Below are 24,662 nucleotides of genomic sequence, written 5' to 3'. Positions count from 1 at the left end.
AAAGATGTTGGCTCCTGGTCACTGTGATGGTAAACCCTCTGAAAAGTCCACATTTTCCATAGCTGGAGGCCACCATGCAGGAATAATGTCCATCTCCTCCTGCCCATGACCTCAAACTTACTCATGTTTCCTAAGTCACCACAGTAAAATTCAGGAGAATCCTTTGTAGGTGTAAGAGACAGCAAATGTCTCACTGCTATATTGATGCAAATATCAAGGGACACCAGGAAGGTCAGAAGGATTTTTGCTTACTCTGCAGAGTCCAGCCCAAAGGACATAAAGTAAAAGCTCCAGAAATGTCAACAGACACATTATGAAGCCTTCTCAACTTCTGGACTGTTGGCAATGATAAAGACGACTTTCAAGGTAGTTGTTTGAAAGCAGTTCCTAGGGAAAACTGTGAAACCTCTTCAACTGCCAAGGATGACAGTGCATCTCTGCAATGCCCTCCTGGCAGCAAAACTGCACAAGATCTAACACAGATCCTCAGAGAACCGAATTTCATGCCTAAAACCTGAATGCAAACAGGTATTTTTTTGGGGTATTGTTTCTAACTCCATCCATCTTCCCTTCTTTACAGGCCTGAAACAAAACAACTGAGACTGTTTTCATGTTCAGAAGGAAAGGTACCCAAGTGAAGTGTGTAATCCAATTAATGTGAGTTTTATTTGACCACGTCAAAATCCATTACAGCTTGGGAGCAAGATGAAATTGGGAAATGAGCATCAAACAGCAGTGAAGGCATTAACAATTGCAGAGCCTTTTGTTTTTAAAGAACAAGTGGTCAACAAAATCAAATGCACATCCACTGAGAGGGGGAGAGGATGTGCTGCAAACAACCAGGATTTAATTACTGCTGGAGGTAAGCCAGGGATAAAGATCTGGATTACAAAACATTCCAGCTAAATGTTGCATTATTATGATGACAGAGTTACTCCCACAAATACACCTATCCTGACATTTGATTCAAAGTTATTGACGAAAGGTGGTTCCATAATTGTGGCACAGAAGAGAGCTCTGCTCAGCAGCCCTTTGCTCAGCAGCTCGGGTTTGACCCTGCAGCCTGAGCGTGGACGTGCACGACATCTGGAGCGGCTCCTCAGCTGCCTGGCCAGGAACTGTCTCCATATTCCCATAAAGCAGCAAAAAGAACTGGGATCTCCTTTTAAACCCCCTTCTCCTTAGCAGCAGGGGGATATTCAGGGCTCACTGCAGCTGGAGGGTGTTAGAGCAGCCACAAAATAGCAACAAATGGTAGCAGGAATCTTCCCTTCTCAGTCACCTCCTGCACTGATCCAGGCTTTGCTGGGCTCAAGGGCTGGATTTTGTTTCAGTGCTTCTGGATATACCAAGGAAAGCAGACAACAATTTGCTCTGGGAGTTTTCCAACTCCCGGCCAAGCCAAGAAGAAGAATTCAACCAGTCTGACCTGGGCAGATACGAGCACTTGCATTCTCTGGAAGAGAGCACAAAGATCCTGCAAAGGGGAAACCCGAAACAGGATAGAAATGCCCCGAACAAGGCAGTGAAACTGGCCAAGCCAGAGTGGCACAGGCATCAACAGCTTTGAACGCAATCGGTACATTTTTCTAAATGAAATGCTGTTCCCTTCCTCTGCTGTGTTGCCCCCTCCCCAGGAAGCCTACGCGTGGCAGCAGGCACAGGGAGTCACTTCACAAATCTCTGCTCTCCTCTCTTTTTCACCAGCGATGTGCTGGGCAGGCAGGCAAGCCCGCTGTGCCTCGGTTTCCCCTCGCTCTCCCTGCAAAATTGGTTAATGTTGTCTCGTGTCCTTTGCAAACTGAAATCTTTGGGATGTAAGAAAACACAGCCCTCAACAGAGTGAAAATTGCTTTTTTTTTTTTTTCTCTTTTCCCTAAGAATTGTCTTAGCAGGAGAAAGAGGACCGAGCGGACTCCAGGCCACGTACCTGATCCGCTCATTCGGAAGCAGCAGGGAAAGCAAGTGATGCTGGGAGCTGCAGCCTCAGCAGTGGGGTACGGCAGTTTAGCTTCTGGCCTCCGTCTAATGTTTCTAAGGGATAAATTCCCCCATTATAGGCTTGATTTGTAGAGACAGGATGGAAATGAAGTAATCCTGTCTTAATTTCTTTCTGCTACCTGATCTGGTTGGAGACAACTGGGACCAATTTCTTCACCACGGCACAGTGAAACTGTGAGAAAATATTTGTCTCCCCATTTTTGGCTTCTGCCTGCTGATAAACATTGCCAACAGGAACTTGCTGCGATTAATGAAGGCACAGGCATTAACCATGTTCAGGCGGAACCAAACACTGTACTATAATAATCCGATACAGCTTTCTCACATCTCTGTGGGTGCATGTGCCCACTACCAGGAATATGCTTCCCTCTGCTGTCAGCAGCTGGAATCTTGTGTTTATAGTTTTCAGATGTGCTCCATTCAAAATAAAAAATAAAATAAAATAAAATAAAATCTACCCAGAATTTACAAGGCTACGTTTTATTGGTTGTAGAGGATCAGCTTTCCACCAACCTGTGGGAGGCAAACTCAGCCAACACATAAGCAAAACGGCAAGTTTTGTAAGAAAATGGTCTTGATATTACTGTAATTTTATCATGACTGCAGAGATAAGTTACACTTGCAGTGAGACTTGTATTAAAGAAAAAAATAAACAAGAAAAATTGACATAAAGTTTTGGGCTACTCCTTCTGCAAACCAAGAAATCCACCAGAGATACGGAGGAGAAGTACAGGGATGTGACAGTCACCATCTACCCATGGTCCTCAAGTCCCTGTGGGAGCCTGTTGCTGCCCAGTGTTGGCCCAGTTAATACAGACATTGATCCACTCATGTGCCCATTTCTTATCTGGGGACAACACAGAGTTCACCCTTCTCACACATCAGCTGGAAAGTCCATGTTATTAGTGCCTTTATACACTTTTTCATTTAGCCACTCTCTGCAAGAAAGAGTTTAATTTAAAGGGTGGTTGGAGGGAGGGGGTGGCAGCAGCACCAAACCCATCCTTAAGGATCTGTTAGAATAAAAGGCTGAATGCAGAATGGCACCATGTGGCGTGATCCTGTAAGGCACCGAGGTGACTGTAACGCAAAACTTTCTTGGTATAAGGCTCGGGAATGCAGCAGCTCAAGCTACATTTTGTGAAAATCTTAGTATCGAACCACAATTAATTCCATCCTACCCATACGCTCTAAGTAACTGAATATGAAATCAAGCTGTTAAAATTCTTCCCAAATTAAAAATACATCTGTTCACTTTTGGGAAAAGGAGTCTGGAGAGCAGAGTGGGCGGAAAGGAAAGGGGAGCTCTAGAAACCCGTCAGACACAGGGAGACGTACTAATCGCTGGCTGTAACTAATACAGCGGAGCTCTGGAGCTGGACGTGAGCAGAAGAGCCGGGAAAGAGGCACCACTGAAGTCTGGGGAGTGGAGACAAGAGACCTGGCGCTCCAGGAGTTCACAAGGCAAGTGTCGGTACAGCTGAGCTATGCTTTATCGCTAATAGATGCCAGCTACACAAGACTGGACCAGAAGAATCAAGCTCAGATCTGAGAGCACTCAGATAAAAGTGCATTACGTGCCTTTCCTAGAAAGCCTTTTCTTGCCACGCACAGCACAAATCATATAAATCATATATATTTTAAATCACCATAGGCTCAAAAAAATCCTGACCCTCCACTTACAGGGAAGGGATAAATCAGAGTCTTGGTCTGGGCTTTGGAGTCTGTAATTCTGTGCTTTGTGTGGATGTGAGATAATGTCAAGGCACCAGAAATGCAGGTGGAAGACACGTCTGTGGGAGCAGGAAAAAAGACGCATTTAACAGATGTCTCCATTCTGTTATATAATTTCAGAGTTGCAAACCTTTAGAACTCATTTCCGAGTAACCCTGAGCTCTGTAACACCGCAACAGCGGCACCAAGAGGTCTCTCATCAGTGCAGTTTCATTGCACCAGCACCGAATCGGCCAGAGCATTTCATTTCTCTACCCACTTGTCTCTCATGTGCTGCTACCTGAGCTCTGTCGTCTCACCAGAGACCTTCTCACAGCAGCTACTTGTGACACAAGCTTAAAGGACACCAAGCTGCCTCCTCAAAGCTTTGATGAACTCAGAAAACCAGGCACAGGGAACAACCGTAAATCACCCAAACCCTCTTCTCACTGGTGGTTATAGAAAAACAGTGACTTAGTTTCTCATTTTGGTTGAACCTCTAGATTCTAAGTCTCACGTGTTTAATCTTAAGCAGGAACTTCCAAGAGACATACACAATGAAGCAGATCATCTCCATGAACCCCGGGAAGGCAGAGCCTGGCAGGGAGGTGTGGGAAGAGCTGAGCTGCTCCAAGCCTGCCCGCTCTGCTGACGGACCAGAAAAAACCAAAACTAAACAGGAACAGAGGAGGAAACTTACTTTCTTTCTCAGCTGTGGGCTGGAGTGAGTAGAGAACCCCTTGTTGGAAGGTGAGGGGGAGGCTCGGGGTGGCTGGTGGCCCTGGAGGACCTGGGGGACCTGGGATCCCGGTTTCTCCTGGAAGTCCTCTCGGTCCTTGGGGTCCCAACAGCCCTGTGTGGAGGCAGGAGAGGATTTGTTAGTGCATTTGAAGATGTGCTAATGGATACTATGGCAGTAAGAAGACACAGGACTTCTGTCCTGAACTGTAATTGTGGGAATTAGGGTGGGGGGGAAATAAGAACAACTTCCCAGTTTTCCATTATTTGCCTTTAGCACCTTCCTTGGCAAAGCAGGCAGCCTTACTTGGCTTGAAGGTGTTGCAAAGCTTAATTCCTCAAAGAGTAAAATCTCCCCTCTCCCTAAGGCTGAACAAGAAACTAAAGGCAGCAAGGCATGAAAATCAAGCTGTTCTCCTCCACGTACACCTGTACACTGCAGAAAGAACAGCGGAAACGTGGTCAGTCCCAGGGCAGATCAATTCTGCTTCCTGCGGGGCTGGAAGGCTCCCGTTGCACACCAAGAAACCAAAAGGCAGACACATCCTTGGCCAGACTTTAGCCATTGACAGGCTGCCAGAAATTGCCAAAAAGCATTGAGGGCTGCTCTCACATTTAAGGCACGCTCCAAGTTTGAAATCTTTCCTGAGCTCAGTTTTACAAGGCACAGCCTTTTAGACACATACAAAGCCCAGAGCCTCAGGTCTGGCACCTATTGTGTAGTATCGCCTTCATCAAAAGATTTAGGAACGTTTTGGAGATGAAGAAAGTCTCCTAGCTCAGGAATGGAGTGTACTCTGAAAGAATGGCTCGTAACCTTTTTTCTTAACATACAAAAGCATCATTAGTTTGACATCCTGGCATCTGACAGCTTGACACAAAGGGTGGAGAAAAAAAGGGAGATAAAACAGGCACACAGTGAGAGGGTTAAACAGGGAACGCTCTTATCCGAAGGCTGACAGATCAGAGACTGTTTTTTACAGCTCCTGAGCAGGACGGGGAAACACGATCCCGCTCTGCAGCTTTCTGGACGGGCTCTGCAGCTCCACGGGAAACCCCAGCGACGGTCGCTGCTGGTGCAGCTGGCTGCCCGCTCCCAGAGCTGCTGCTCATTTCAGTGCCCAGGGCACTAGCAGGAAGGGATTCGATACCAACCAAAGATGCTCAGCATCTGTTTGTCCGGGGCCTTTATCATCTGTTTTCACAGATAACTTGTAGAAAGTAAAATATTTCCTGCCGTGGTAGCGCTGCCCTCCAGGACTTACCTGGTGGCCCTGCCGGGCCCCTCTCACCAGGTTGTCCTTTCTCTCCTTTTGGCCCTGGTGGACCTGGAAGACCAGTTGGTCCAACCGGGCCTGGAGGACCCACCTGTCCCGGCAGCCCTGAAAACATTCAAACAGGGAATTAGTTGGAGGCCAGAACACCGCTGAGGTCAGAGGGACTGAGAGATGCAGGGGGGGGCAGAAATGCACAGATGAGGTAGAACTGGTAGCAAGAGCCATCCAGTATATAGGGCAGAAGAACCAGGCTGGACCTTGCTTCTCCTCTTCTTCCTCCAGTCTTTAAAGAAATAAGCATGTCCGCATGCACAACCATCAGCAGGACGTGCACCTGCAGCTGGGGTGTGCTGGTCAAAGCCAAACCGAGCCCACACTGTCCCATCCCAAGGCCTGAATGGCTCTGTCAGGGTCCAGCTGGTCCGTTCCTTTGCTACCTTATCCAGACACACCTGTAGCTCCATGGTAGTCCCAATGCATCAAAATACACAAACTATATCTGCAAATTAAATGCCATCTCCCACTTGCTCTGGCTGATCTATACAGACCACCCAGAGATTCTGCATCAAAGATGTTTCCCTGTTTTCGTTCATCTAACGAGTGTACCGTGTGGTGCACAAGCATTTTTTCACCCCAAACTGAAATTAGTGCACCCACACTTCTGAAGTAACTAGGTGTTACTAATTTATATCCATGAACAGGGTGCTGAGCAAACCCATCTGGAAATACCAACAATACAACAACTACAGCCCAACGGGATGTTCTTTGGCAAGACCACTCAGACCCCCTGTGAGGCTCCGAAAGGTGCAGGTAGTGTTGGTCATCTGACAGTGACACTAAATAAAATCATAATGTTGTTTCCTTTAGACTGTCAAAATATCAGCAACACCTGGCAATTCTACAGTGTTTTTCAGAAAAGCACTGTGCACCTTTGGCTCACTGTAGTAGCTGCTTTGGAAAGATACACTTAAATACTGCACAAACATCAGCAAAGCTTTTAATACCTCTGAGAGGTGGGTGAGTTTGTCTGCTCGGATTAAGTGGTTAATGGTTACAATAAAGACATTAGCTGTCAGAGCCAGGAGAATAAGAGGTTCCTGGTTTCTGGGCTACCAAAGGGCTTTGAGTATTTGAAAGTGGTGGCAGATGCAAAGTACAAAGCCAGAGAAAGATTTGTCCGAGTCCAAAGTGCACCCAGATTTCGAGTTTTAGCCTGTATCTTGCGTATGATCGTAAACCAGCAGAGTGCAAGTTAAGTTTTGATGAACTTTTAAGCAGTGTCCTTCCCCTTCCCTGGTATCAGAAAAGGTACTGGATCCCCCGAGAGTGGTGCCGGGAGAACCTGCTGCATGTAGAGGATGGAGAGGAATGGATGGGAACAGAAGGGAGAGAAGGGAAAACGGACATAAACTGGCCAACTAGCACCTTCACAGCCAGTACCTAAAGGAACAAGGCTACATAATAAAAAACGCAGCTCACAGGATTTTCAGCTTCCATGTTTGGATCCGGTTCCCAGCCTGGGCATAGGACAACCCACCTGGGGCATAAAGCCATGTCCTCCCCATAGACATTAATCCAAACTCTGCATTTCTCAGAATAAAGGAATAATCCCCCAATATTAGACACCCTTGAAAGACTCCATCTCTTCCTTTTTTGCCATTCTGGAGAGATGTTCAAATTACTTTTTCTTTCAAAAATGAAATCTATCCATCTCTAACCCATGATGGAACTGGGCAGAAATGAGATTTTTTTTCAAAGGCTTTGTGTAGGTGTGTGTACCTGTACTTTTGTTTTATTCAGTCATCTATAAAGGTCTGATTTAATTTGAGTATTGAACAAGGAATTAAGGTAAGGTTTTAATTTGGATCAATTTGCTTTACCCACAGGACACGAACTGCAGACTTTTCTGTGAACAGAGGGGCTCCGTTAATAGATCTGGGCTAAAATCTCACCTGACAGTGGACGCTGCGCTTGGCAAGCTCAGGCAGGTGATCAGGAGCTCATTTAAGAGAGCAAGAGCATTTGTTCACAGCACTGCAAACAGCTTTTCCCCCCTACGAAAAGCCCCCTAACACACATTAAACTTTATTGCAGCAAATTCTTTCCAGCACAGAGGGAAGAACGGCAGAAACACTGTTTTGCAAGCGCAACACACCGCGCTGCCGAGTGTGGGTCAAAACGTTTCCTCGCTGGTGTAAATCAACCTCAATCCTTCAGTTCAACCTCTATAACTCAATCCTGAGAAGTTCTGCAGACCAAGAGCAATCACTTGCTGCCAGCGTCCTCAATCACGCTGCTCCGCGGAGCTTTACAGGAACTGGCACTTCCTTCCCCGAAGGGGGAAAGCGCTAAAGGACAAACCAGGAGGAGCAGCACTGAGTAATGTGTCAGGCAAATGCTCACACTGGTGACAAATGGTGTTACCAGCAGGAAAGAGACAAGCGCAAAAGGGAGAGGAAAGAGGGGAGGATTCAGGGAAAAGAGGGGAGGGAAATTAATAGGCCAAATCTTCAGCCGGCATAAATCAGCTCTGCCACAGCGGCATTGCTTTGGGAGAGCTGAAGCCCATGGCGAGTGTTTGTACTTCAAAAATATGAAACAAAAGGCCACAGGGAAGAGAAAAAAAAGCAGAGCGTGAGTATTCGACTGCTGGAGACCAAATGAGATGTGCAGAGACCTGGATTTTCTTTCTGGCCTTGCCATCAACCTGCAACACACCATCTGTGCCCATTTCTTCCCGCAGATTTTCTCTTACTCTGTGTATGGAGCTCAGCAACACAATGCCCTGACGATCGGCAGCAGCTCCCGGAGCCCCTGCCAGGCAATACCAATACCATAGTAATGGTGTTTGTTCCCCATCACTCAGCACGTGCCCTGCTCGCCCCAGCCACGTGTCCTCCAGCAAACTGCCCCTCCATCGGGCAGCACTTTCCAGCCCCGTGTGCTGCGGGAACTGAATGCTCGAAGATGGTAAAGCTGGTATTTCACCTCTCTAACCAGAGCAGCCCATCATCAGATAAACCCAAAAGTTGAAAAGCAGCCTCTCCGTATCTGTGAGGCTCTGAATCGGTGAGCACTCCTGGCCTCAGAACCTTCCTGCTTTTTGGGACATATCACATACAGGACTGAGCATAGAAACATTCTGTGCTTTGGAAGAGGAAAGAGCAGAGGAAAGAGCGTTGACTTACCCTGTGGGATTAGCTGCTCCTCTGCACCTCGGTGTCCTTTAGGTTCTAGGTAAGAAGGTCAAAGTTAAAAGAAAATACAAAGCAAAACAAAACCACAGATATGAAAAATTAGGTCTCTTGCTGCCAACTGGCTCAGCCAGAGAATATATATTTTCTTAATACTCAGTAAAATGTATCCTGTTGATTAACAAGCTGATCAGAAAGGCCAGTGGTACAGCTGTCTCAACAGCCCTGATTGCTTTTAAATAATTGTCTCTTCTCAGCCCTGTCACTCACAGGAGAAAGAACTACCCTAATAAACAGTAGCAAGTTTTCCTGGGCCTCAGCCTGGGGAGGCATCAGTCAACCCAGAGCTGTAAGGTCACCCAGAAACACTCCCCCCACCCAAAGCATCTGGTCCATACCAACCATCTCTGTGTTACGCACCAACGTTCTGCCCTTAGTCCAGCTGGCTGAGAGACTTGGTGGCATGCAAGCTGGGATTTGGGTTTGCTTTAGCTGAAATACTAGAAGCAGGGCAAAGTAGGCAGTATTTCACAAAAAAAATCAGGGAAGGACAAAGGCTTAGCTTTCCGCAACCCCAAATCACACAGGACACTCAGGTTTGACTTCACCTACCCTAATATCACACTTGCTGAAAGATCTCCTGAGGTCCACAACCTCCGTAAGTGAACCTGGGGCCAGCTCTGAGCAACAAGTCCCAGGACAGTGTTGAAATCGTGTAAACTGGGCAGCCCTCACCATCCTAAACCAGTTCTGTGAAATGCCCTACAGTTCACCCAAATCCACAGGGCATTGTTTTGGCTGGCTTTGAACTGCAGATACAAAGTGGTGTGGGGAGGGAAGGAAGCCATATGTGGACACAGAGCTGTGAAACATCCCCACAGCTCCTTAGCAAAGCAAGATTTCGAAGCCTGCAGAGCCTGGGCAGAGGCTTCAGCAGGCAATCACCTGTCAATATGCAACTTAACGGAATCATTCTAATTGCTGAAAGACACTGTCCCGACACAAAACAATCCAGTGCGTTCCCAGTGATGCTACAGTTGTTATTGCACACTAGGTTAAATAAATCAGGGCTAGAAAAATAAAGGATAATGGTGAACAAGGACTACGCCTGGTAGCACACAATGCAGCTCACAGCCTGGCTGACAAGACACTCACATACGGCTCAAACAGCATCATCACCTACTTTTTGAAGGTGACCACGAGCTACTGGGTGGATTTGTGGCTGGGGTGGAGGGTGCTGATATCGGACCATGGAGTCAGCCTGGTGCAAGCGCTACAGGAGATGTGTTCTGGTTTGCAACGCTGCCAGAAGCCTGGGTGAGCAGCATTCGCTGCTCCTTGCTGAGCGAGAGGAGGTTATTGTGTGTACGGAGCCTCCGAGAGGAAAAGACTTTGAGTGGAAAGGACAGAGGTGTCAGTACTTTTGCTGGATTGACTTTAGCACAACGAAGTGCAGGTGCAGAGATATTGCGACAGCAAAAAAAATGACATGGAGAAGGCAGAATGAGCATATAATGGACACTGGGGGAAATGGCTTTAATTCAGTTCCTGGCAGCCACCGCTGTGGTTCTGAAAATACTTTGCAGAACATATTGTTAGTGAACCTCCCTCCATGTTGTGGCATCCTGTCAAATTATAAACACGAACGACATCTGGTCTATGTTGGTTGCTCCAAGTCTGCTGCAGTCGTGCAGGGCTGCCATAAGAAACTGCTCGGACTGGGAAAAGGAAAAAGGAAGAAAAAAGAGCAAAAAAAAAGGGAGAAAAAAGCAAAGTAGGCACTATGGAGGACAGAGAACTAAAGAACTGCTGTGGGAGCGTGCAAAGCGGCTGCCAGGCAGGGCTTTGGAAGCAGCGAGTGGGGATCTTGAAATGAGAAGGTCAAGGAAATTCAATGCGTGGGGATCTGTCTAGCCAAGTGGGCTCGCAGGGAGATTTTCTTATAAGTGTATTTTTTTTTCATGCCACAAGAGGGATCATAAAACAGCCCATTGTGTTTATGGCAAATTTAAAAAATATAATGCAGACTGCAACTGATGTTGCTATTCATGGGAAAGTTTTTTTGTCCTAATAAAACCATTACCCCACAGCCCAGCCTCTACCTCCCCACGCCGCTCCCAGACAGGGAAACACTCTGTCCCCTCTGAGCCCGATGTGTCTCTGGAGTTTCCTCAGGAATGTTTCAATCTATCCAGGCTTGAAAATCCAGTTTTTGGACTTAAAACATGTACACTGAAACACACAGGCAGGCATAGCGGTGGCCCTCCTTGTTTTAGAGCTAAATAATGCTGATTTTAACCCTACAAGAGAAGCTGAAAGCTTTCAAAATGCCTCTCTGCAGAGTGGTTTTCCTGCCGAGCACAATCCCACCTTGCAGCAAGCATTTGCAAACACCAAAGCTCCAGTGTCTGGGCTGAGGATGCAAAGCAAAGGGCAGACACAGGGCAGGGCTGCTCATCGGGCAGCCCCGCACGCCTGAGCGCGGCCAGTCCCACGATGGATCAAACACACAGCACCGAATGTGCCCACAAAAAAAAAAGAGGAAAATATTTAAAAAGCCCATCTGAAAAATCTTAATGCTGAGGGAAGGAACTGTCAGCATTTCCCTCCAGCTTCCAATACTCTGTCATGCTGACACGGCCTCATTTTAGCTACCCGACGAGAATGCTGCACGTCGGGTGGGCGCTTTGGTGACAGGGAGGTTGTGCTTACCGACAGATCCCACTGTTTTTCTCAGGACAGTCCCAGGATTTAGCAGGGGAAAGGCATCTGGTAGCAAATCGTCGTACCAGGTGGCCGTCGTCCCAGCGATCGGCAGGTTGTTTTCCAGCGGCGGGCTGCGCTCCGCGGCCTCCAGCAGCAGGATCTGGACAGGGGAAGCAAACAAGGTCAGTGGGATGTTTTCGTACGTGGTCTCAATCCTGAAGTGGTCTTGAAACTCCTCTCCTTGCCAGCAGGAGCTGTGAATAACTCTGCATTACAAAGTGCATGGTTTTGGTGTTAAAGCCCTGTTGGTTTTCTGGACAGCAGCAGCAATTAGTGGAGGAAGCTGCTGGGTTAAGTTGCAAGCAGGTCCTGCACAAGCCTCCCTCAGAGAGGGCTTGTCTGCTTGTGGGGACTTGGCCTCATGTAGGGTTGTCTCCCTGGTGAGAAACATGAAACCAGGGAGTAGAGCTGGTGTTTGGGGACACAGCATTTCACTGCTGGGTTACGTGCTGAAATCCAGAGTCATCAGCTGGAATTACTCAGAATTACTGAGAGCTGGTACCAGGCGAAGGGCTGTAGGATGCCCAGGGTAGCAGAGCGAGGTACCTCCAGACAAGTACTGGTTGGAAGCCAAAGCACAAATGCTGACCAAGTGAAAGAAGGTGGAGAATCTGAAGCTTTAAAGATGTGAAGTGCTTTCATTTTGGAGTGAATAAAAACAAGGTAGGCAATTTCCTCAAGGAGTTCTATTTAGAAGTAATAGGATATTATTAAAATGCACAATTGTTTCTATACCTTGTAAACACGCTACCTTCAAATAAATCCCCAACACCATGTGCGTCCCTGAGCTGTTTGGGCCATTTACAACTTAAGCTCCTTGGAAAATGACCCCTTTTCCCTGTTTTGATTTAGAGGGCTGTTCATCAAGCGGCACTGCCCTGGCCACTGGTGGCCAGTATGAAACTGGAAGTTGGCCTTTAACATGGCCACAATAAACCTGAACGCCCACAGGAAGCAGGGGGATGAAGGACCCGGGTGGGCGCTGTGACAAACTTCATCACAGTGAAGCCCAGAGGAACATTCATTGCACTTTATAATCAACATTTTAAATTGACGTTTTCACAAAATTAGGACTTAAAAAAACCAAACTCGACTATTTTAATCTAAATGCTTGATTCCCCTGCCTTCCCAGCCACTAAGCAAGCAGGGCATAACAAAGTAGTTCTATAGATTTCTTTTGAAAAAGCCTAATCCATTGGGAGCACTGGTCCAATGCCCCGTCAGGCTGGAGCGGGACTGAGGTTTCCAGAACAAGAGTTTTGATCCGAGCATCCGCCACCTCCAGCAAACTCGGCTCTCTAAGCACAAAGCTACACGGGAAATTCATTCGAGAAGTGCAACACCATGGTTTGGTACAGCGCTGTCTCCTCCTGTTTGGAGACCACCTAAATAAATACTGATCTAGGGAAAAGGGAAATAAAAGAAAATATGGCTCAGACTTTCCACTAAATCCCTAGAAGTTTCAGCTTTTACATGCTGTGTTGTTTTTACATAATGAAGTCACATTGCAATTATAAATGAGAGTGACTTGGCTCCTCTTGTTTGTTCTTAACTTGCAATTATTACAAGGTTTATCACTTATTTATTACAAGGCATGGTGAGAGCCAGTATCGCAGCAGCGCCAGAAATGATGAACTTCCTGCAGAATGCACTGGCCTGACAGGGGTGAATCAGAAACTAATTAAACTGGGAGCTAGGTTAAGTGCAGGGGAACTGAAACTCAGCTGTTGCAAACAAGCAAAATTCGTCCTTTATTGCAAGGATCTTTATTCATGGACCCATAGTTTTGATTTCTGACTAATAAGAGAGCAAAAACAAATCAGGCCCTATGCATTTATTCGATTGGCTTCTCTGACGCCAGGCAAGGAAGGAATCAGTTCAGTCTGTCTCATGCACTTTTGCGCTCCTATGAAACGATTTGTCAGGCTTTCAAGGAAATACGCTATCAGTAGGCTAAGCATGTGCCTTACCATGATCCTGCTTAAATCTCATTGACACAGGACTCAAGCGTGCACTGAAGACCTTTTCTGAATCAACTTATGCTATTATATTACCGTCTTATTTCCCCAGCAAAACACTTGGATGTTGCCAAAGCGTATTCAGCAACACAAGCAAAAACTAATCGTGGAGATGGTGAATTAGCGGGGCTCCAGCCAGGGCAGGGTCAGGATGCTCCTGCTGCGAGGAAGGGACCGACAAGGGTTGTCTTGGCCAGGATTTGGCCCATCGGCGCTGCGGGAAGAGGCGATGTTAAATCAATAGCAGCGATGGTCAGAGAGCAGCAAACCGCAGGGGCGCGGGGCCCTCCCGGGCGGCGCGAGCGGCACCAGCACAGCGCTGCTCAAGTTGCATCTGGAGTGGAACGGCTCCAAATCATTTTTATGGGTGATAATAAAAATGTGTTACCACATAATCAACATAAAACAGTGGCAACGGTATCCTTTTCATTAAAACAACATGTTTTAAATGAGCGCTCTGCTGATAAATGCTGTAAAAGATTTAAAGGCATGCACGGAATAATCCAGCATGCTCTTTTATAAATTGACTATATATACTTAGCAGTCATTAAGACTCAAACCATAGGAACAAGTTTATTTTCCCTGGGCACAAAATGATAGAGGTCAGGAAGGCTCCAGACTTGAAATTGCTGAGAAATTCTAGTTTTTATGATGAGGACTGAAGAAGTGCCCAAAAGAAATAAAGTAGAAAGAAGAGAGCTCTCACATCCATGAGATCCACAGAGCCAAGCTAAAGAAGGAAAAGCACGAGGGATTTAGTCACATTCAAAATCTCAAACTACACACGCTTCTTTCAACAAGGAGTGTCCTCTCATAAGCCAGCACAGCACAAACGGGGTCCTTGCACATTATTGCAATAGCGTTGGAGCCATTCATCTATTTTCTGTCACGTTCTGTTTTTCTTAAGGCTGCCATTGCCGTAGTCAAGGGACTCGAGGAGAATTCCCACTTTCATTAAACAAAAAAAGAAAGTTTCTAGCCCTCTGTGTAAACTGCTGGAAAATGATACCACAGAGGCTCACAGCCAGAAAACAAATTAGCAAAATGTGCAACGGATTAAAAGTCTCAGTATTAAAGTCTTGGTATTTTCTAGTCAATAAGGTTGAAGTAGAGAGAGGGATAACATCAAGTGAAGAAGAACGTGTGGTTTTGATTGGAAACCCTCACTGCAAGTGGTGCCCACCTCTGTTACCATCACCACTTCAATGCAAAAGTTACTCCTCCATGAAGAATGGAGGCATAAAACACGTTAGTGCTGCCATATAAATGAAATATGTCGTGATGCCATGGGTAATGATAGCAACCCAACCAACCAGAGCAGGTAGAGAGAAAGACCCGAAGGGCAGCGCTTGCGGTTGCTGCCGGTGGAGTCAGGAGATCCCTGCAGGAGAAACGAAGACTTTTCCTCCCAGTTTGCGCTGTGTTGGACAAGGTGAAGGACGGACTCAACTCGGCAAAACACTCGGGCTTTGTCTTATTGCACACATGCAAGCAAAAAGTCAAACCGGAGCCTAAATGGACACGCTGAACCCGAGCCTCTGGCAACAGAGGTCCCACCGGCATGAGGGCTTGTCTGTGCTTTCCAGACCCCACCTCTCAGACGCAGCTGAACTGGGTCAGAAAGCTGGAAAGAACTGAAACGGGGCCGCGTCTCCTGCCAACACCGCAGCGGGAGACGGGCCCGAGGTAGGAGCCGGCGTGCGAAGGCGAAGGGAACGCGGAGGGATGACGCACTGCGCTGGCCGGGGAGCTCGCGGGCCAGCGCCAGCGGCAGAGGTTATTGCCTGAAAACCTCACCCCCGGGCCCTTCGCTTCCCGCCGAGCCGCCGGCATCACCTCTGTACAGGATCTGGCGCCGACTCTTCCCCCGTGGCCCCGAGCCTGGCCCTTCACCGCGGGGCCCGCTCGAGCACAGGGCCCTCGGCGGGGACACGAGCGTTATGTGCCTGAAGCTCAGTCCCAGCTTACTCAACCCACCTCCCCCTTTGCTATTTGCCAGCATAAACTTTCTAAACTTCAGACACATACCACATTTCTTGCGTCAGATCAAAAGCTCAGCCCAGGGACAATGGAAACAGGAGGAAGGTTTTCATCTTCTTGAGATGTTCGGTGTCAGAGGACTTTTTTTGGCTTGTAATGGCTTTCAAGAACCCTATTTTGGTTGTTCCCGCACATCAAAAGAAGATTTCACAAACAGCCTCCTCCCATCATCTGTCCTCCATTCGCATTCCTGATGTCCTGTAACTAGTAGGTGCTAGAAACAAGGAAAGAACAGCCGGGCTTCCAAAGATTTCAAAATTGATACAACAGGGCTCAGAATGCTTTTTCTTTGGATAAAAATCCATGAAAGTGCAGGGGGAATCATTTAACATAATCCAGATGGATATTATTAATTAATAAACAGGGGATATTTGGTCTCTTGAAGCACTGGCGGAATTAACTCCCCTCCATCCCTCTCTAAAGAGGAGGGAAAGAAACTGCATGAATCCAACTCATCAACTAAAAATTTCAGTGCAAAATAAGATTCCCTTGATCTTGTAAAGACATAAGCTGATTAATAACAGTAATTGCATAACTGGTTGGACATATCTTTCTTTATAGCAAATTACTTGGCAAAATATAGGGGTTTTTATCATTCATCAAGACACAGAGTTAAACAGGGAGTTTTACAAAATCTGATGGAGAATGGTATCTCTCTTATAGCACTATGAAACCTGTGAACACAAGGGTCCAATGCAGATGCAATTGCTTGGTTTCATAAGCCAAAAGATATTCAGTAAGTGTCCACTGAAATCTGATGAACCAGGTGCCCAGAGAGAACCTGGGTGACTTCATCCTTCCTACATCTTGGCCAAAGAGGACAAGATAATTATTGCATGGAGAAGTTTTTATTGTATTGATAAATGATGTGGGGAGCAACAGCTGATGTCATTCCAGTGACGCAGTGCAGACCAAAAGGTAAGCCTTATGTCACCAGCTATGGCTTGGAAGACACAAACACGGACCAAAGGCTTCTGCCAATGCACAGGTAGTGTAGTTCATGCTCTTTCTGCAAAAGTATTTGTTTTTTGGTACAGTTTAACAAGATTTCCAAAAAACAGGATGCAAAAAAGAGACTGTTTCATCAGCAGGTGTCTTCTGGCAGGGAGGGAATCAGAGCAGAGAAGACACAAAGCCCAGGCTAGCCTGCTGGCTTAGGTGAAAGGCAGGCAATGTTCGGCACGTTGTCACACCAGCTGGCCCCCCAACGTGTCCAGCCTACCATTGCTGGCACCCCAACATGTCCAGCTTACCATTGCCAGCACCCCAACGTGTCAGGGCCAGGGGAAGGAGGTGGATGTGGAAAGGATCCAGCAAAACTTCAATGCTGTGCTGAGAGTTCATTGCAGAGGGAAGTACACAAAGGCGCTCAGAGTGAAATCAGATTCCCCAGCATTACTTTAAAACACCTGATAAAAATACATTGGAGCTATAACCTTCCACTCTCAAAATCACAGCATTCTTCTCCACCCGATTTATTGCTTGTCACCTGCTGGGGATGTAGCAGCGCTGCGGATGTGGAGCCAGGCCAGCCTGAGACGAACTCGGTCTTGAGAAAGTAACATCTGTTCTCAGCAACGGCTTTGAGATCAGCTCTCTGCTGCTCTACCAGCGAGGAGCCCTCAGCTCTGGCTGATTCCCATCAGCTACTATAGTTTCCCACCAGCTAGTGCAGAGATTCCCATCACCGGCTCCAACGGGCTGCGATGCCGCCTCGTGTGCTCTCCTTCTCTGCAGGACTCTAAATGAGAAGCTGCAAGGGGAGAGCAGCACAACTGGAAAAGATCAGGAACTTAGTCCCTTCCTGGCTCACCTTGGCGCAAGCTGAAAAAAAGGACCCCAAGTAATTTTTCTCTTCTGATATTTTCCTCATGAAGGTCCGCTAGAATATCTGATTGAGAATCAAGTGGAAGTTTGCATGTGTAGGCACAAGATTAGCAAAGGTTCTGAGCACCTCCATCCCTTGGGCTCCTCACATGCCTCCGTGCTGAAACCTGATTTTGTCCACAAAAGTATTTCTCCCAAAAAACAAAGCTGGTAAATAATGTTCCCAGGTGGCAAACACACCAAAAGCATTTCCTAACGCAGACATAGGATTTTTTCAGCAGATTAAGTTGCATGTCATAGGAAAACAGAATTTTTCAAAGCTATTCTATGAAAATATTAAATCTATTTGACTAAAAATGCCAAACCTGTAACTCAAAGGCTTTGCGGGAGGGGAGGGTGGAGGAGGAGGAGGTGGTCTTTAAAGCCTTTTTGTGGTTCTGACAAATTATTTACACCATTTGCCAAACACATGGAACAGCCTTAGGGGACAGATTGCTCCTTCAATCCAACAGTGATAAGAAATAACATCCAACAATTACTAGACTCGAGAAGGAAAGGATTTTAACTGTATTTCTGAAAGACAGAAGCATGCCCAAATGAGAGAACGGCCAGTACGTGAACTTCCTCAAGTATCCTAATCATAAGCACAATTATTGCTAATTAGAAATAGGCCAATGAGATCGATGCAAAGTTCAGATACAGACATTGACACAAACTTTGGTTTGCCCACCCAGTTTTGGTTCATGAGTAAGAATCAGTTAGGAAGCTGCATTTTATTCTTAGGGACGTTCGTTATACTAATTCATCTATAGAAAACTCAGGATTAAATTTAAAATTGTACAGGGATTGATTTAAGTTTGTTCTTGCTACTAGAAACCAGCCATTACTATACAGCTACCTGTGAAATAGCCTAAATACGCCTTAAATTCAACACATTCCTGGAGCTGGAGAAGCAGATTCTGCACAGGCTCGTTAGGAAACCTTCGAGATGAGACGAACCACCTTCCTGGTCAAAACAGAAAGGAAATTAACTGCTAGTGGCAATCACACACACAACATGAAAAATCCATGAAAATCTTTGCAATATCAAGCAACCGCCAATGTCCACTCGCAGGACCAGCAGCAACGGGCGTTTCCCTCCCAACATCTCAGCTGTGTCACCATATCATGAAACATTTTCTATTCTCCAAATATTTATCCACTACGGCAGGAAATTGTTTTATTGTCTATCAGAGAAAGACAAGACAAACCCCATAAAACATCCCAGACAACTGCTAGTATTTCATGTAGCTGCTTGGAAGAAGGGGGGAAATACAGAAACATTTCATACAATAATTACATTAAAATTCCAAGTAATGGTGCTTCATAACCAAAAGACACAGGGTAGTGAAGGTGCTGTGGGGTAATCTGCTCTAAATAAATGGGGTGATTTCATATAAATAGCATTGTATTGATCAAACTTTGTGCACAGCACGAAGGTTTTCTTTAAAACCTCTCAGAATCTTCTGCGTGGGGAATCACATTACAAGGACTGCTTTCATGCAAAAAATATGCATGTCATTTATCAATCACACAATGAATCAATCAGACACCAGATATGTAATGTTATCTCCCTGCATTAAAGCTCTAAGTGAAATGCCACGAACTCCTCAAAAGCGGTGTCAGGAGATAAGACTGGGTTATATCAACTCACATCAAATGCTGCACTCAAGCTCCAACCAAAAGCTGGGATTAATATCGCACTGCCCGTAGCTCTGTGGTGGAGCTCGTAAAAAAAACTGGGTGAACTAAACGAGCACAAGTTTTTGTGCAGCTGCTTTCCTACCGCCCTCTCGAGTTGTGCGGAGTATGGGCTTAGTCCTGCGACACAGGAGGGCAGCAGCAGGCTCAAGAAATTCAGAAAGGAAGGCTCTACACTCTTCCCACTCAGAAGCTGTGCTGGCAAAAGGAAAAGCCTTTCATTGGAAAGGATCCCCGCAGGGTCAGGGGGAGCTGCAGCGATGTCAAGCAAGATTTCATGGGAAAGAAGTAAAGTTTGGGATGTCGGAGCTTGTGGACAGGGTAATTTTCTTCCTGTCCTGCACACTTTCTTGTCCTTGACTCCAGGCTCAACAGCATCCTCCCTGACATAGTCCCATGGCTCGTAGATTTCAAGCTCTCAATCAAGCTTTCAAATCTCTGGCACCCAAATGGTCTGGTACCGAGCAAATGGAACAGGTCAACTCCATCCTGGGAAGATGACAGGGTAACTCGAAACAGGGTGGACAAGGGAGGAACCTGATTCCATCTCTACCTCTTTTCCTGCAGAAACATCTCCTACAGCCACACAGACAACCTAGAGCAGCGTTAAAGAAAGCACAAGACGTGAAGAGTTTGTTCAGCCGCACGGTTCAGCCATGTCTCAGAGTCTCTCTCCTCCCCAAGGGCTATATAAGCACCGGTCCCTAATGAGTCATTTTTCATTCCATTTGCTCTGTGTTTATTCTTGCTTCTTGCTTTCTGATCCAACTCTCATATTACAAAAAAAACTGAGGGTCACTTTTATTACCTCATTTGGATGCTGATCTTACAAGTTGGATGAACCAACTCATCCTTGTATAAGAAAGATGAGAACATTTCTAGTTATATCCCCATTTTTTAGGGGGACAGCTATAAAAGTCTGCAGAAGAGGAGTGGCGAGAGAAGAAACCACAGTCTTGTAGCCTCTTCTTCCACAACTGAGTTTAAGTTTCACAGCCACTGGCGGACAAACGCGTGTTTTACATATCCTCACGCAAAACCTCCTCGTCGCAGAGGTGTGAGGAAGAGATTGTGTTTCACTTGTCCCTAACCTAGTCAATTTAAAGCACAACCCCTCACCCAGCACCCAGGCCCACAGTGCCTTCAGAGGCAGCTTTCCACACGCTTGCTCTCACCCTGGGTCTTGCAGGGTTTATCACAAGGATACACAGGCTCCAGGTGCCTCAGAGCCCTTAGAGCAGGTGGCGGTGGCCTGACCTGGTGGAACCTGGCCAATCTCACCCACCGCCACTCCCTGAGCTCACCGCAGTCATGCTGGGCTGAAATTCAAAAGAACAAAAGCAGCAAAGCTCCTCAAGTTCAGCTGTCTCCAGAAGAAGCACGACTGTGGCAGGGAAATCTGCCTCCGCTCATAGGAAGGATGAACCCTCTGTCATGGCCAGGGGCTGGCTGGCTGCATCTCAGCACTGAACCCTGCAGGCATCTGCCTCCCTGTTCCTCATGTCAGAAGCTCTGCAAGACTACAAAGTCTTCAGCCATCATGGCTGTTTGTTGCTGGTGACTCAGTGCTCCCACCTGAACACAGGGCAGGTTGCAGCCAGATGGCTGCAGACATAGGAAGCGTCTCTTACGGACAGCATAGCAGCTTTGCCAGTCAGGACAGAAATGCCAGTTGTTGCACAACAAGTGTCCCAGGTTAGTGTAGGAGGGAACGTGCTCCTGCCTTCACTGGAGCTCCCACGTAGAAGGCAAGCAGGCAGCACCTCCCAAACATGGGGGGCACTTGGCAGTTGGTGCCAAGCGCAAAGAGCAGATTGTTCTCAAGTGGGGGGAACGTCACTCAGTTTAAACCAGCTTCTTAACAAACCCACTGACCTGGGTGCAGTTTCACTCCTGGACTAAGACTTCTCGAGGGGATTTGGGCAGGTAGGACTCCTTCCTCCTCCACGAGTCCTGCCAGGGCCCCGGCTCAGGTTGTCATTAGCGTCTTAGGCTTTGTTAAGTGCTGAGCAGCACTAGCCAGCAGAGCATGGGTGCTCTGATGTCATGACAGTCTTTGACATCATTTTTCCAGTGACTCAGATTTAGAAAGTCCTAGAAAGCACAGGAAGGTGCAGCTGGTCACAGGCTGAGCGTGGGAGGGTTGACTTACATCTGTCTGAGGCTGGTCCCGTGTCTTACTCGGACTGGGGACTGCACACACAGAGGTCACTCACCAGCCCCTCGCTCCTCTCCAAACGCCTCCAGCTCCTCGCTGCCAGGTCCCGCGGCTCAGAAAAACAAACCAGCTCATCTTCTGTCCTTTGCGCTACAACAGTTGTTTTCACTCGAACAATTCTGCTCCCCAGAATTTCACTCCCCCCACCCCTTCATTTTCTTGTAGTGAAATATAACTGTGAAGGCTTTGAGGAAGTTCCAGACAATGTTGCTCACTCCGTTTCAGCACAGACAATTCTCAAATTACCATAATGCACTGGCCTGAAAAACACCACACATCCAACACCCCCCTCCACAAAGGTTTCTCCCCAAATTCTTTTATGTCATTGATAACCATCAGTTAATGAATAATAACAGCAGCACATGACTTAAAGGGAACAAAGCACTACATCTAACAGCCAGGATCGGGCTGTCACAAAACGGACCACAGATCAAAGGGGAACGACTGACTCAGTTGCTTTGTTGCTAGACTGGAACAATTTATCTGAATCCCAGTAGGTAGAAATTAAAATAATTTGCAGGAAAAACATCTGCATCATGAAGGTCTCCCCTTAACATTTGTCTCCACTAAACTATGCGTGAAAGCCGCCCATCTTTCACAAAAGGGATAAAAAAGCAGGACTAGATAGCACTTGAAGAACAGGCTAATGAAGAGCTGTTCTTAGAAAAATCTAGATACCATAACTCCTCTGTTTGGCACTCTACATTGGGAGGGTTTCTACGAGACATTTTTAGTGAGAGAGACCAGAATCAGTGTCTGCTTCTTTCCTGAGCCAGGGGAATCACTGCTTTACATCCCCACGTTATCAACCAGCTGAAGCAAAAGATTTTTCATAGAGCTCCGTCTGCCCTCTGTTTCTGAAACAAAACCTGAGCCAACGTGTCCCAGTCGAGGGCAACGAGCTATTTATTACTTATTAACAGCTGCACGCTTGCGACAGCAGCAAGCACGGGCTGGACACGCCACCGCGCAGCAGCCAGCGAGCCCGGCACGAGAGCTGGCTGGAGAGGAGGCGGATGCCATACGAGGACAGGCTTGTAACGGGTAAACGTGGTGATGAGCATGATGGAAACTCAAAACAAGTTATTTCTCAGGTCTGCGCGTTATTTAGGGGGAGCTGAGCTGGGCGGCTGGAGGGAAGAAGGGAGGCAGAGCTGCGGCTGCATGGGAAGCGCAAGGCGAGCGATGCCGGTGTGCACATCAGCACAGCACGGCCTGTTCCTCGCTGTGGATGGAAGGACAGATGCCTCATCCAGGGCTGCCAACTCGGCCTCTTTTTCACCAGCAACTCTTGGAAATGTCTGCCAAACAGAAGAATAAAGGCAGGTCCTTACCTTGGCCTCAAGCGTGTTTAACCGCTCCGTCATATCGGCGAGTCTCGTGCAGTTCATGCATTCTAGAAAAAAACAAAACAAAATTATGTAAAATCTCCGTGTACTTTGCATTTTAATGCATTGCTTTCAGTCTGCAGGCTCTGTTCCCTTTTTGATCCATGGCACATGGAAAAATTATTCTAGATAGTTATAGGGGACAATAAATATTCAATTCCATTGCACAGGTAAGCAGCCACAGCCACATTACATGAACCTTGTTTGGGGATGTTTAGTTGGGTAGAGTGTGAGACCAACTTCCCAGTAAGTAGAAAGTAGGCGAATTAAAAATCAGTTTTAAGACTTTTCATGGTACCAACCAGCACGATCTGCTGTTACTAGCAGAGACACATGTTCTGCCACTGGTACAAGCTGGTATGGCACGTGTTCCCACCTCACAGGACATCAGACTGCACAGCCACTACTCCCATTTAACTCTGTGCTGTAACCTCTCCTATACTAGGTACTGGTCAGATGCCGAGGAAATCAATAAATACACAAAATGCCCATTTCTGTGGAGCCCTGCTCTGTCCCTGCACTTCCAGGCCCTGTTACCACTTCCACAACAATACATCTGTCTTAATGACAGCAACAAAATCCAAGACAGACCCCAGGGCTGAAGCAGACCAGAGCATGAAGTGGTTTCCATCTCACTTTGTTGCACAGAAACAACAGAAACCACCAAAGGGGTCTTGACAGGATGCCTTAGGAAGAACAAACATTCACATAATGGGCTCTGAGTGCAGTTTAAAATGATTGCTTGATACAAAGGACATGGTTTATCTAATCAGAAGGCCTGCTGCTTTGCCTCTGTTTTTATTTCAGCAATTTTCAAGTGAGTGAAGGGGCAAGAAGCCCCGAACAGACATTTAATCAACAAGGCACTTTTCTCAGCCCTTTGCACCAGTGTTGAAGTGCCCATTCCCAGCTCTCAGAGCAGCTTTCCAGACTGGACCGCTCACCTACCGTGACTTGTGAAGCACAACAGGTTTTAAAAAGGGAAAATGACTTGCAGCATGAAGTATTTCAGAGAATAAACCATCCATATTCGAGTGATGAATCACCGCCATCTCACATCCCACAGAGGAGAAATACATCTCTCTGTGTGTTTCTGGTCTCCTTAAGGGCCAGAGTCAGTTTTCATTGACTGGCCATGGAAGGAGTATTTAATCCTGGTATTTCCAACGGGCTGGGGACATTCACATGTAATTCTTCATCCCCTTACTAGACCATCCAGGTGCAGTTCATGCTGACGCTGCACTGATGTGGAGTATGTTGAGTAAACCCAGCGCCTACCTATGGGGAGGAACAGTGAATGTAGGTTTGGGCCTGATTAAATATCACCCCGACACATGGAACTCAGTTATCAAAGCCCTAACAAGCTTTGCCCCCTTCTGCCCAAGGAATCTCTCCAATCTTTACCTACAAACACCTTCCAGTTTTATGAAGCCCATGGTATGTGCTGATGGCTCTCGGCCATGCAAAGACTTTAGCGCATGGCTCGGAAGGCCAGGAAGCTTGGCTGTTCCACCTCGTGATTTACAGTCTAAGAAGATCGCTCGAGCGCTAGCAGCAACAATCACCCATTGCATAAACCTGCCAGAGAAATTCTCTCACTGACCCTCTATGTGGAGCTGCAGAGCTTCCCAAAGGAGCTTCGCACAGAGCATCCACCTCACCAGACCCAACGCTCCGCAGACAAAGCATCTGATGGTTCAGGAACACTTAGATTGAGGGATTTCCTTTCAGGTCAATACTGA

General features: G+C 46.9%; 1 protein-coding gene across 8 annotated transcripts in view; it reads right to left on the bottom strand.

The window, feature by feature from the left end:
* Nucleotides 1–24,662, bottom strand: part of COL26A1 (collagen type XXVI alpha 1 chain) — a 159,616-nt gene that overhangs the window by 17,731 nt on the left and 117,223 nt on the right. For all 8 annotated transcript variants that reach the window (XM_082068383.1, XM_082068389.1, XM_082068385.1 and 5 more), the window contains 5 exons: nt 22,867–22,928; nt 11,636–11,789; nt 8,918–8,962; nt 5,718–5,834; nt 4,415–4,567 (listed from right to left, as the gene is read on the bottom strand). In XM_082068383.1, coding sequence (XP_081924509.1) covers nt 4,415–4,567; nt 5,718–5,834; nt 8,918–8,962; nt 11,636–11,789; nt 22,867–22,928 — 531 coding nt within the window. The remainder of the gene's footprint in view (nt 1–4,414; nt 4,568–5,717; nt 5,835–8,917; nt 8,963–11,635; nt 11,790–22,866; nt 22,929–24,662) is intronic.

Source organism: Streptopelia decaocto (assembly GCF_964273445.1).
Source record: "Streptopelia decaocto genome assembly, chromosome: 18".
NCBI lineage: Eukaryota > Metazoa > Chordata > Aves > Columbiformes > Columbidae > Streptopelia > Streptopelia decaocto.
Note: the sequence above shows the minus strand (reverse complement) of the source record. Positions and strands in the feature narration are given on the sequence as shown.